Consider the following 11587-nt stretch of genomic DNA (forward strand, 5'->3'; position numbering starts at 1 on the left):
AGTCCCAGGAGAGGGCCTGAAGACAGAGAGTCCCAGGAGAGGGCCTGAAGACAGAGAGATTCAGGAGAGGGCCTGAAGACAGAGAGATTCAGGAGAGGGCCTGAAGACAGAGAGATTCAGGAGAGGGCCTGAAGACAGAGAGATTCAGGAGAGGGCCTGAAGACAGAAGTGTCTCTTTTCTTCTTTTTACATATTTTTATCCCTGTCTTCTTCTCTGCTCCGTCCTGCAGAACGCCTCTGGAATTTGTGCGCTCCACTTTCCAGTCCTCTTTGTCTGGTGTGTATAAGTGCTCTGCTGAGTACCTAGTAGTGTTCTGGAGGAGGAGGAGGAGGAAGAGGAGGAGGAGGAGGAGGGAGGAGGCAGCATAACGGGATCACCAGCCTCATCTCTCTCTCTACTCTTGTCGAGAAGCATTACGTTGGAGACCTAGATGTGGTTGACTGGACGGAGTTGCTCTCCCGTTATCTCTGTGTGTGTTCGGCGTGGTGTACTCAGCCTGGGCTGTGGGCTGAGGGCTTAGTAACGCTGCTATGGTGCAGGAAGAAACTACTGTCCACAAGCCAGGGGGGTAAAGCTGCCCTGGGACAGCAGGTGTTTGTGTCGTTTCGTCCTGCCGGACTCTAGGGACACGTCTTCTCTGACGTGCTCGACGCCGGTCGGACTCTGCCATGGCGTTTCTTTGTGGAGGCGGTCAGGTTTTCCACACTGCTGTGGGTGAGTACAGAGACAACACAGAGACTGGAGACACGGTCTTCAGGATCTCACGGGGATTATTCTGTTGTCACTCCACTCCTTCATGTCACATAGTGAAAGATTTTCTGTTGTTTTATAATCACTGCTTTAATAAGAGTTATTGGCCTCCAGTTGACAGTAGGTAGTAGACAGCAGGTGGATTTAGTCAGCCCAGATACTTCAACGTAGAGGATTCTGGTGCCTGAAGCAGCAAAGTAGAGGAATCTGGTACCTGAAGCAGCAAAGTAGAGGAATCATATACCTGAAGCAGCAACGTAGAGGATTCTGGTGTCTGAAGCAGCAAAGTAGAGGATTCTGGTGCCTGAAGCAGCAAAGTAGAGGAATATGGTGCCTGAAGCAGCAACGTAGAGGAATATGGTGCCTGAAGCAGCAAAGTAGAGGAATATGGTGCCTGAAGCAGCAAAGTAGAGGAATATGGTGCCTGAAGCAGCAAAGTAGAGGATTCTGGTGCCTGAAGCAGCAAAGTAGAGGAATATGGTGCCTGAAGCAGCAAAGTAGAGGAATATGGTGCCTGAAGCAGCAAAGTAGAGGAATCTGGTGCCTGAAGCAGCAAGTGCAATCAGAAGTGAAATAGTTTTAGGATCGCTAAGCGTCATTTTGTTGGAACTTTAACGACGAGGGGGGATGGGATGGCTTGCCTTGCTGTCTTGTTGGAACTTTAACGACGAGGGGGGGTGGGATGGCGTTCCTTGCTGTCTTGTCTAGTCTGTAGGAAGTACTGGGGAGGTTTTCCTCTGGGATCTGTGTTGTGATGTCAGAGCCGGGAGAGACTGGTGAACATCTCTCAGGGTGTCAGGTCGTTAAGCACTCTCCATCAAAATGTCCTCCTTCTCTCCTTCCCTCCTCTTCTCCTTCCCTCCTCTTCTCCTTCTCTCCTTCCTTCCTTCTCTCCTTCCCTTCTTCTCTCCTTCTCTCCTTCCCTCCTCCTCTCCTTCCCTCTTCCTTTCCTTCTCTCCTCCTCTCCTTCCCTCCTCCTCTCCTTCCCTCCTCCTTTCCTTCTCTCCTTCTCTCCTTCTCTCCTTCTCTCCTCTCCGTCTCTCCTTCCCTCCTTCTCTCCTTCCCTCCTCCTCTCCTTCCCTCCTCCTTTCCTTCTCTCCTCCTGTCCTTCCCTCCTCCTCTCCTTCCCTCCTTCTCTCCTCCTTTCCTTCCCTCCTCCTCTCCTTCCCTCCTCCTCTCCTTCCCTCCTCCTCTCCTTCCCTCCTGTTTCCTCTCCTCTGACTCAGACGGTAATACATGGAGGCTTTACTTCCCATCTCTACACGTCCATTTGTCAGCTACAATACTCTGCAACGTAGAGAAGACTTGGAAGTAGTCTCTGAGGCCAGAGATGTTTAAGATGTGATGATGTGTGTGAGGGGAATGAGTCATGTTGCATTTCCATAATGGTTTTATCCTGGGGTGTAGATCAGAGCATCAGGAGTCTGGAGGGCCTGGCACGATACTGCCTGTCAATGTTAACACACTGCTGTGTCTTTTACATGAATGAGTGTGTGGAAATTGTGTGTGTGGGGGTATGTGTATGTGTGTGTGTCTGTATGTCTGTCTGTCTGTCTGTCAGTCTGTCAGTTCGTCAGTCTGTGCATTATGGCTGGTATTTTAGGCGCACCATGGACTCTGTGTTCTTGTGTTTCCTCTGAGGCCCTCTCTCTCTCTCTCTCTCTGTCTGAGTTGTCTCTCTCAGTGTGATAGAACCTCAGGGCCGGGGAGTCTCAAATGACACCATATTCCCTACATAGTGCACTACCCTATAGGCTCTGGTCAAAAGTAGTGCACTATTTAGGGAATAGGGTGCCATTTGGAACCCGGACACTCTGCTGTTCCTTTCAGAAAGCCCTGGGTACGGCAGAGAGGAGAGCCAGTCACTGTGAGGTAATTAGTAGTTGGGATGATGTCTCGTCTTCCCTTCACAGGCCTTCCTCTCCCGCTCTCCCACGTAGCACTGCTTCTCTCAGAGACGGGCCTAGCTCCCAGAACCAGGTCAAGGAGGATACTGTCCAATAGTTCCAGAGCGGTGTTGGGGCTCAGGTGTGGGGCTGTGAGGCTACTAAGTTTCCTCTTTGTTGTTATTAACACATTAATTCAATGAAAGACCAGCGCAAAGGTAACGGATGGAAACATGTTCTGTGTAACACGATAAATATCGTTCCAATGCTGTCAGGGTGAGGAAAAGGGCATCTCAGAGTTATACAATAAATATCGTTCCAATGCTGTCTGTGTGAGGAAAAGGACACCTCAGAGTTATACAATAAATATCGTGACATTGCTGTCAGGGTGAGGAAAAGGGCACCTCAGAGTTATACAATAAATATCGTGACAATGCTGTCAGGGTGAGGAAAAGGGCACCTCAGAGTTATATGATAAATATCGTGACAATACTGTCAGGGTGAGGAAAAGGGCACCTCAGAGTTATACAATAAATATCGTGACAATGCTGTCAGGGTGAGGAAAAGGGCACCTCAGAGTTATACAATAAATATCGTGACAGTGCTGTCAGGGTGAGGAAAAGGGCACCTCAGAGTTATACAATAAATATCGTGACAGTGCTGTCTGTGTGAGGAAAAGGACACCTCAGAGTTATACAATAAATATCTTGGCTTTATTTTTAGTATGAACATATTATAATGGACTTCTGTAAAGGCTTATAATTATAAAGCCTGGCTCCACAACTGTTGACCATCTGCAGTCTGTTTGGAAATCGCCATCTGTAGTCTGTGTGGAATCGCCATCTGTAGGCCTATTTTATCTGATGAAAAATGTGCCAAAATGTCTGGAGTTGACAAGCATTGATCTTTCACACCACGATACGGCTGTTGCAGCAGCTTTCGCTGAATATCGACATTTAAAAAAAATACAAATAAAATGATATTTATTTAAAAAATTGATGATTAAAAACTTGATGTTGAACAGAGAAGATTGATTGGCTCGCCACCCCCAAAAAAACCTCAGCCAATCCGAACCCGCAGTTATTAAATCACTACTTTCCCCAGCAACACACCACTTCCTTATCTTCAACAGTTCACTGTCAATCAGCTAAATACAGGATCCTCTCAGTCGCATCCTAACAGATACAGTACATGACTGAAACATCCTAACAGATACAGTACATGACTGAAACATCCTAACAGACACAGTACATGACTGAAACATCCTAACAGATACAGTACATGGCTGAAACATCCTAACAGACACAGTACATGACTGAAACATCCTAGCAGATACAGTACATGACTGAAACATCCTAATAGATACAGTACATGACTGAAACATCCTAACAGACACAGTACATGACTGAAACATCCTAACAGATACAGTACATGACTGAAACATCCTAACAGATACAGTACATGACTGAAACATCCTAATAGATACAGTACATGACTGAAACATCCTAACAGACACAGTACATGACTGAAACATCCTAACAGATGTTAGCCTGGTTTCAAACAGATCTAGGACCAGGCTAACAAAATGGCATGTAAAACCTGTACGTAGATGAGGTATTAAAACCTGACAGAGCCAGAGGCCTGCTAGATGAGGTATTTAAACCTGACAGAGGCCTGATAGATGAGGTATTTAAACCTGACAGAGGCCTGCTAGATGAGGTATTTAAACCTGACAGAGGCCTGCTAGATGAGGTATTATAACCTGACAGAGGCCTGCTAGATGAGGTATTTAAACCTGACAGAGGCCTGCTAGATGAGGTGTTATAACCTGACAGAGGCCTGCTAGATGAGGTGTTATAACCTGACAAATGCCTGCTAGATGAGGTATTTAAACCTGACAGAGGCCTGCTAGATGAGGTATTTAAACCTGACAGAGGCCTGCTAGATGAGGTGTTATAACCTGACAGAGGCCTGCTAGATGAGGTATTTAAACCTGACAGAGGCCTGCTAGATGAGGTATTAAAACCTGACAGAGGCCTGCTAGATGAGGTGTTATAACCTGACAGAGGCCTGCTAGATGAGGTATTTAAACCTGACAGAGGCCTGCTAGATGAGGTATTTAAACCTGACAGAGGCCTGCTAGATGAGGTATTATAACCTGACAGAGGCCTGCTAGATGAGGTTTTTAAACCTGACAGAGGCCTGCTAGATGAGGTATTATAACCTGACAGAGGCCTGCTAGATGAGGTATTTAAACCTGACAGAGGCCTGCTAGATGAGGTTTTAAAACCTGACAGAGCCAGAGGCCTGCTAGATGAGGTATTTAAACCTGACAGAGGCCTGCTAGATTAGGTATTATAACCTGACAGAGGCCTTCTAGATTAGGTATTATAACCTGACAGAGGCCTTCTAGATGAGGTATTAAAACCTGACAGAGACCTGCTAGATGAGGTATTATAACCTGACAGAGGCCTGCTAGATGAGGTATTAAAACCTGACAGAACCAGAGGCCTGCTAGATGAGGTATTATAACCTGACAGAGGCCTGCTAGATGAGGTATTATAACCTGACAGAGGCCTGCTAGATGAGGCATTAAAACCTGACGGAGGCCTGCTAGATGAGGCATTAAAACCTGACGGAGGCCTGCTAGATGAGGTATTATAACCTGACAGAGGCCTGCTAGATGAGGTATTATAACCTGACGGAGGCCTGCTAGATGAGGTATTAAAACCTGACGGAGGCCTGCTAGATGAGGTATTAAAACCTGACAGAGGCCTGCTAGATGAGGTATTATAACCTGACAGAGCCAGAAGCCTGCTAGATGAGGTATTATAACCTGACAGAGGCCTGCTAGATGAGGTATTAAAACCTGACGGAAGCCTGCTAGATGAGGTATTATAACCTGACAGAGCCAGAAGCCTGCTAGATGAGGTGTTATAACCTGACAGATGCCTGCTAGATGAGGTATTATAACCTGACAGAGGCCTGCTAGATGAGGTATTAAAACCTGACGGAGGCCTGCTAGATGAGGTATTAAAACCTGACGGAGGCCTGCTAGATGAGGTATTATAACCTGACAGAGGCCTGCTAGATGAGGTATTATAACCTGACAGAGGCCTGTACATACATGAGGAAGACAGATGGTTATGCATCAGCTTGGCATGACGACAGACTCATCAGATTCCTCACAAGATAAGTCTTAAGAGACATGATTCAGTGTTTTTTCTTAAGATTTACAGCTTACTACAGATCCCCCCCCAACATAGAAATAATATTGACATAAAAAATACATTTCCTGGAATAGCTGACCTTGCTTCTGACCATGTTGTCTTCCTTGAATTGGTTTAGGGACGTTGGTGTTGAACCACGGTCCCTTAGCAGCTTGTTAAGCACCAGAACTACTAGGCTGCGTCCCAAAAGGCACCCTATTCCCTACGTACGGCACTACTTTTGACCACAGCCCTATGGACCGGCCCTGGTTAAAAATAGTGCACTATGAAGGGAATACGGTGCCATTCTGGATGCAGCCTAGTAGTTCTGGTCCTCTGCCATCCTCCAAGCCTTTTAGATGGGTCAACAGAAGACGGGAGCACCCAGATGGCTACTCTCTCTGTGCTCTTCCTCCTCTACCTCTACCTCTACCTCTCTCTCTCTCTCTCTCTCTCTCTCTCTCTCTCTCTCTCTCTCTCTCTCTCTCTCTCTCTCTCTCTCTCTCTCTCTCTCTCTCTCTCTCTCTCTCTCTCTCTCTCTCTCTCTCTCTCTCTCGCTCTCTCTCTCTCTCTCTCTGTGCTCTTCCTCCTCTACCTCTACCTCTCTCTCTCTCTCTCTCTCTCTCTCTCTCTCTCTCTCTCTCTCTCTCTCTCTCTCTCTCTCTCTCTCTCTCTCTCGCTCTCTCTCTCTCTCTCTGTGCTCTTCCTCCTCTACCTCTACCTCTACCTCTCTCTCTCTCTCTCTCTCTCTCTCTCTCTCTCTCTCTCTCTCTCTCTCTCTCTCTCTCTCTCTCTCTCTCTCTCTCTCTCTCTCTCTCTCTCTCTCAGACCATTGAGTCATACACATATTCTGGACTGGCACTGTGTGGGGTTATACAGGGCTGAGTGGTGCTTGTCTCCATGCTGATCTCATCCCAGCCAAGTTGTATGGTCAGTCCTTGCCAGCTTGGCCCCTGCTGACCAGATCATGACACAGACAGGCTATGGGTTAGTGTAGGGCTATCTGCTGGTAATGGGCAGTGCCAGGGGAGGAGGACTGCAGAGAGAACTGCAACCGCTGAGAGTGGAAGTGCAGCCAAAAATCACATGGAACATCTGACAAGACAGGTGCATCTCTCTCTCACAATGAACAGCTGTTGATTTTACTACACACCAACGACCACAACATCTAGGACTGTTGATTTTACTACGCACCAACGGTCACACATCTAGGACTGTTGATTTTACTACACACCAACGACCACACATCTAGGACTGTTGATTTTACTACACACCAACGACCACACATCTAGGACTGTTGATTTTACTACACACCAACGACCACACATCTAGGACTGTTGATTTTACTACACACCAACGGTCACACATCTACGGCTGTTGATTTTACTACACACCAACGGTCACACATCTAGGGCTGTTGATTTTACTACACACCAACGACCAGGACATCTAGGGCTGTTGATTTTACTACACACCAACAACCACACATCTAGGACTGTTGATTTTACTACACACCAACAACCACACATCTAGGACTGTTAATTTTACTACACACCAACAACCACAACATCTAGGACTGTTGATTTTACTACACACCAACAACCACACATCTAGGACTGTTGATTTTACTACACACCAACAACCACACATCTAGGACTGTTGATTTTACTACACACCAACAACCACACATCTAGGACTGTTGATTTTACTACACACCAACGACCACAACATCTAGGGCTGTTGATTTTACTACACACCAACGACCACACATCTAGGACTGTTGATTTTACTACACACCAACAACCACACATCTAGGACTGTTGATTTTACTACACACCAACGACACAACATCTAGGACTGTTGATTTTACTACACACCAACGGTCACACATCTAGGACTGTTGATTTTACTACACACCAACGACCACACATCTAGGACTGTTGATTTTACTACACACCAACGGCCACAACATCTAGGACTGTTGATTTTACTACACACCAACAACCACACATCTAGGACTGTTGATTTTACTACGCACCAACGACCACACATCTAGGACTGTTGATTTTACTACACACCAACGACCACAACATCTAGGACTGTTGATTTTACTACACACCAACAACCACACATCTAGGGCTGTTGATTTTACTACACACCAACGACACAACATCTAGGACTGTTGATTTTACTACGCACCAACGGTCACACATCTAGGACTGTTGATTTTACTACACACCAACGACCACACATCTAGGACTGTTGATTTTACTACACACCAACGACCACAACATCTAGGACTGTTGATTTTACTACACACCAACGACCACACATCTAGGACTGTTGATTTTACTACACACCAACGGTCACACATCTAGGACTGTTGATTTTACTACACATCAACGACCACAACATCTAGGACTGTTGATTTTACTACACACCAACGACCACACATCTAGGACTGTTGATTTTACTACACACCAACGGTCACACATCTAGGACTGTTGATTTTACTACACACCAACAACCACACATCTAGGGCTGTTGATTTTACTACACACCAACGGCCACACATCTAGGACTGTTGATTTTACTACACACCAACGACCACAACATCTAGGACTGTTGATTTTACTACACACCAACGACCACACATCTAGGACTGTTGATTTTACTACACACCAACGACCACACATCTAGGGCTGTTGATTTTACTACACACCAACGGTCACACATCTAGGGCTGTTGATTTTACTACACACCAACGACCACACATCTAGGGCTGTTGATTTTACTACACACCAACGACACAACATCTAGGACTGTTTATTTTACTACACACCAACGGTCACACATCTAGGGCTGTTGATTTTACTACACACCAACAACCACACATCTAGGGCTGTTGATTTTACTACGCACCAACGACCACACATCTAGGACTGTTGATTTTACTACACAACAACGGTCACACATCTAGGGCTATTGATTTTACTACACACCAACGACCACACATCTAGGACTGTTGATTTTACTACACACCAACGGTCACACATCTAGGACTGTTGATTTTACTACACACCAACGGTCACACATCTAGGACTGTTGATTTTACTACACATCAACAACCACACATCTAGGGCTGTTGATTTTACTACGCACCAACGACCACACATCTAGGACTGTTGATTTTACTACACAACAACGGTCACACATCTAGGACTGTTGATTTTACTACACACCAACAACCACACATCAAGGGCTGTTGATTTTACTACACACCAACGGTCACACATCTAGGGCTGTTGATTTTACTACACAACAACGGTCACACATCTAGGGCTGTTGATTTTACTACACACCAACGACCACACATCTAGGACTGTTGATTTTACTACACACCAACAACCACAACATCTAGGACTGTTGATTTTACTACACACCAACGACCACAATATGTAGGACTTTTCAGTGGTAGGTCTTACTAAGGGGGTGTTTCCTACTGTGGTGTCGTGTAGAGCTCTTGTAGGGACCATATTACCGTCACACCGGCAGTCGTTAGTCAGGACTGCAGCCAAATTCCACCTGATTGTTGAGTCACTGTAATCTTCTCTTCTGCACTCAGGATATGCGTTGTTATTACCCATATCACGACCGGCTAATGGTCTGGTACTCAGGGCTCTAACTACCAGCAGGTCCTAATGGCCTGGTACTCAGGGCTTTAACTACCAGCAGGTCCTAATGACCTGGTACTCAGGGCTCTATTGTCCCTCCATCAGGTCCTAATGGTCTGGTACTCAGGGCTCTATTGTTCCTCCATCAGGTCCTAATGGCCTGGTACTCAGGGCTCTATTGTCCCTCAATCAGGTCCTAATGGCCTGGTACTCAAGGCTCCGTTGTCCCTTCATCAGGTCCTAATGGCCTGGTACTCAGGGCTCTATTGTCCCTCCACCAGGTCCTAATGGCCTGGTACTCAGGGCTCTATTGTCCCTCCATCAGGTCCTAATGGCATGGTACTCAGGGCTATATTGTCCCTCCATCAGGTCCTAATGGCCTGGTACTCAGGGCTCTATTGTCCCTCCATCAGGTCCTAATGGCCTGGTACTCAGGGCTATATTGTCCCTCCATCAGGTCCTAATGGCCTGGTACTCAGGGCTCTAACTACCATCAGGTAGATGGACTGGTTACCTGATGCTACCCTTCTAACTTTATATCCATGAGTCTGGGAGAAAACATATAGGCCTAGACGATAATGTTGGTTCATTGATTGTGCGTGGCGGCTTACAAAGTTAGCCTACAATTATAGTGAATTTTGTATTTGATTTCCAATAGTCTACTCATTGGGATTTTTTTTTAAATATTTTGATAATTAATAGGCTGACACATTATCATTAGTTACAGAATATCTCACCACTGTACGTTTCCATCTCCTCCTCTCTCTTCTTCATTCCTTTAGTTACAGAATATCTCACCACTGTACGTTTCCATCTCCTCCTCTCTCTTCTTCATTCCTTTAGTTACAGAATATCTCACCACTGTACGTTTCCATCTCCTCCTCTCTCTTCTTCATTCCTTTAGTTACAGAATATCTCACCACCGTACGTTTCCATCTCCTCCTCTCTCTTCTTCATTCCTTTAGTTACAGAATATCTCACCACCGTACGTTTCCATCTCCTCCTCTCTCTTCTTCATTCCTTTAGTTACAGAATATCTCACCACCGTACGTTTCCATCTCCTCCTCTCTCTTCTTCATTCCTTTCTCCGGCACGCAGAGAGAAGAGCTGTCAACAGTTTAATGAAATATGTTTAGTTGTGAAGACATGTTACGATCGATGTTCCCGGACAAAGCTTTCACTTGGTTTTTCCAAATGAAGCTTTAGATAGGAGAGCCCACGGAATGCAGCGTTTGGGCAGAATATCCCCCGTCACGCATCGAGAGACTGCAAGGCTTCTAAGTGTTCTTAGAACACACACTAAGTGTTCTTAGAAGCCCAGACATTTCTGTATGTGATCCCGTGTGAAAGTAGAGTGTTAACGGTTGTCACTAATAGATGGAGGATCCCAGCTGCTACTCTGTATTTCTCAGCAGCTGATATTAAACACGTAGTGTATTATAAAACCTGGAGAAGCCTACCTGGTTGAAAAACCGTAGGGAATGTGGTCTCCATTTGCTTTCCCAGTGTATACTGATTACAGGTATTTAACCCCCCTGCTTCTGTTCCTGCCCGTTTGATAATGGGCCATTCTAAATCTAAACTCATGTTGACATATTAGTAAAGACCAGATTACATTGAGAATAGTCTGAGGGGTGAAAACAGGATCACTTGATGAGAGAAACCAGCGTGTGCAGCCTGAGGCAAAGGAACACAGAGCTAGATTTTATTTAGTGACTTTCTCAAATCCTCATTAGCTTGTAGTTGGATCATGTAGGTTTGTATCATTCACAACTAAAGATGCCAAATAACTTTAAATCCAGTATATAGGACCTGTTTCAAATGATCACTTTTACGCTCAACACAGCCACTTCATATGCGGACGTCCCGTTTTGCCTTGAAAGTCTAATACAATCTACAGCTTGTTGTGCCGACTCTTTACCAAACACTCTCACTGCCCAGACACACAGACAGACCGTCTAACTGAGGGACAGAGAACACACAGTGACTCCCCAGACACACAGACAGACCGTCTAACTGAGGGACACAACACACAGTGACTCCCCAGACACACAGACAGACCTTCTA

At 45.7% G+C, this 11587-nt stretch overlaps 1 protein-coding gene across 1 annotated transcript in view; it reads left to right on the forward strand.

The window, feature by feature from the left end:
* Positions 1–358: 358 nt before the first annotated feature.
* The window catches only part of LOC129844723 (glutamate receptor-interacting protein 1-like), a 112307-nt gene continuing 101078 nt past the window's right edge, over positions 359–11587 (forward strand). Inside the window, exon 1 of the mRNA XM_055912776.1 lies at positions 359–715. Coding sequence (XP_055768751.1) covers positions 670–715 — 46 coding nt within the window. The 5' untranslated portion in view covers positions 359–669. The remainder of the gene's footprint in view (positions 716–11587) is intronic.

Source organism: Salvelinus fontinalis, unplaced genomic scaffold, assembly GCF_029448725.1.
Source record: "Salvelinus fontinalis isolate EN_2023a unplaced genomic scaffold, ASM2944872v1 scaffold_0212, whole genome shotgun sequence".
NCBI classification, from domain to species: Eukaryota; Metazoa; Chordata; class Actinopteri; order Salmoniformes; family Salmonidae; genus Salvelinus; species Salvelinus fontinalis.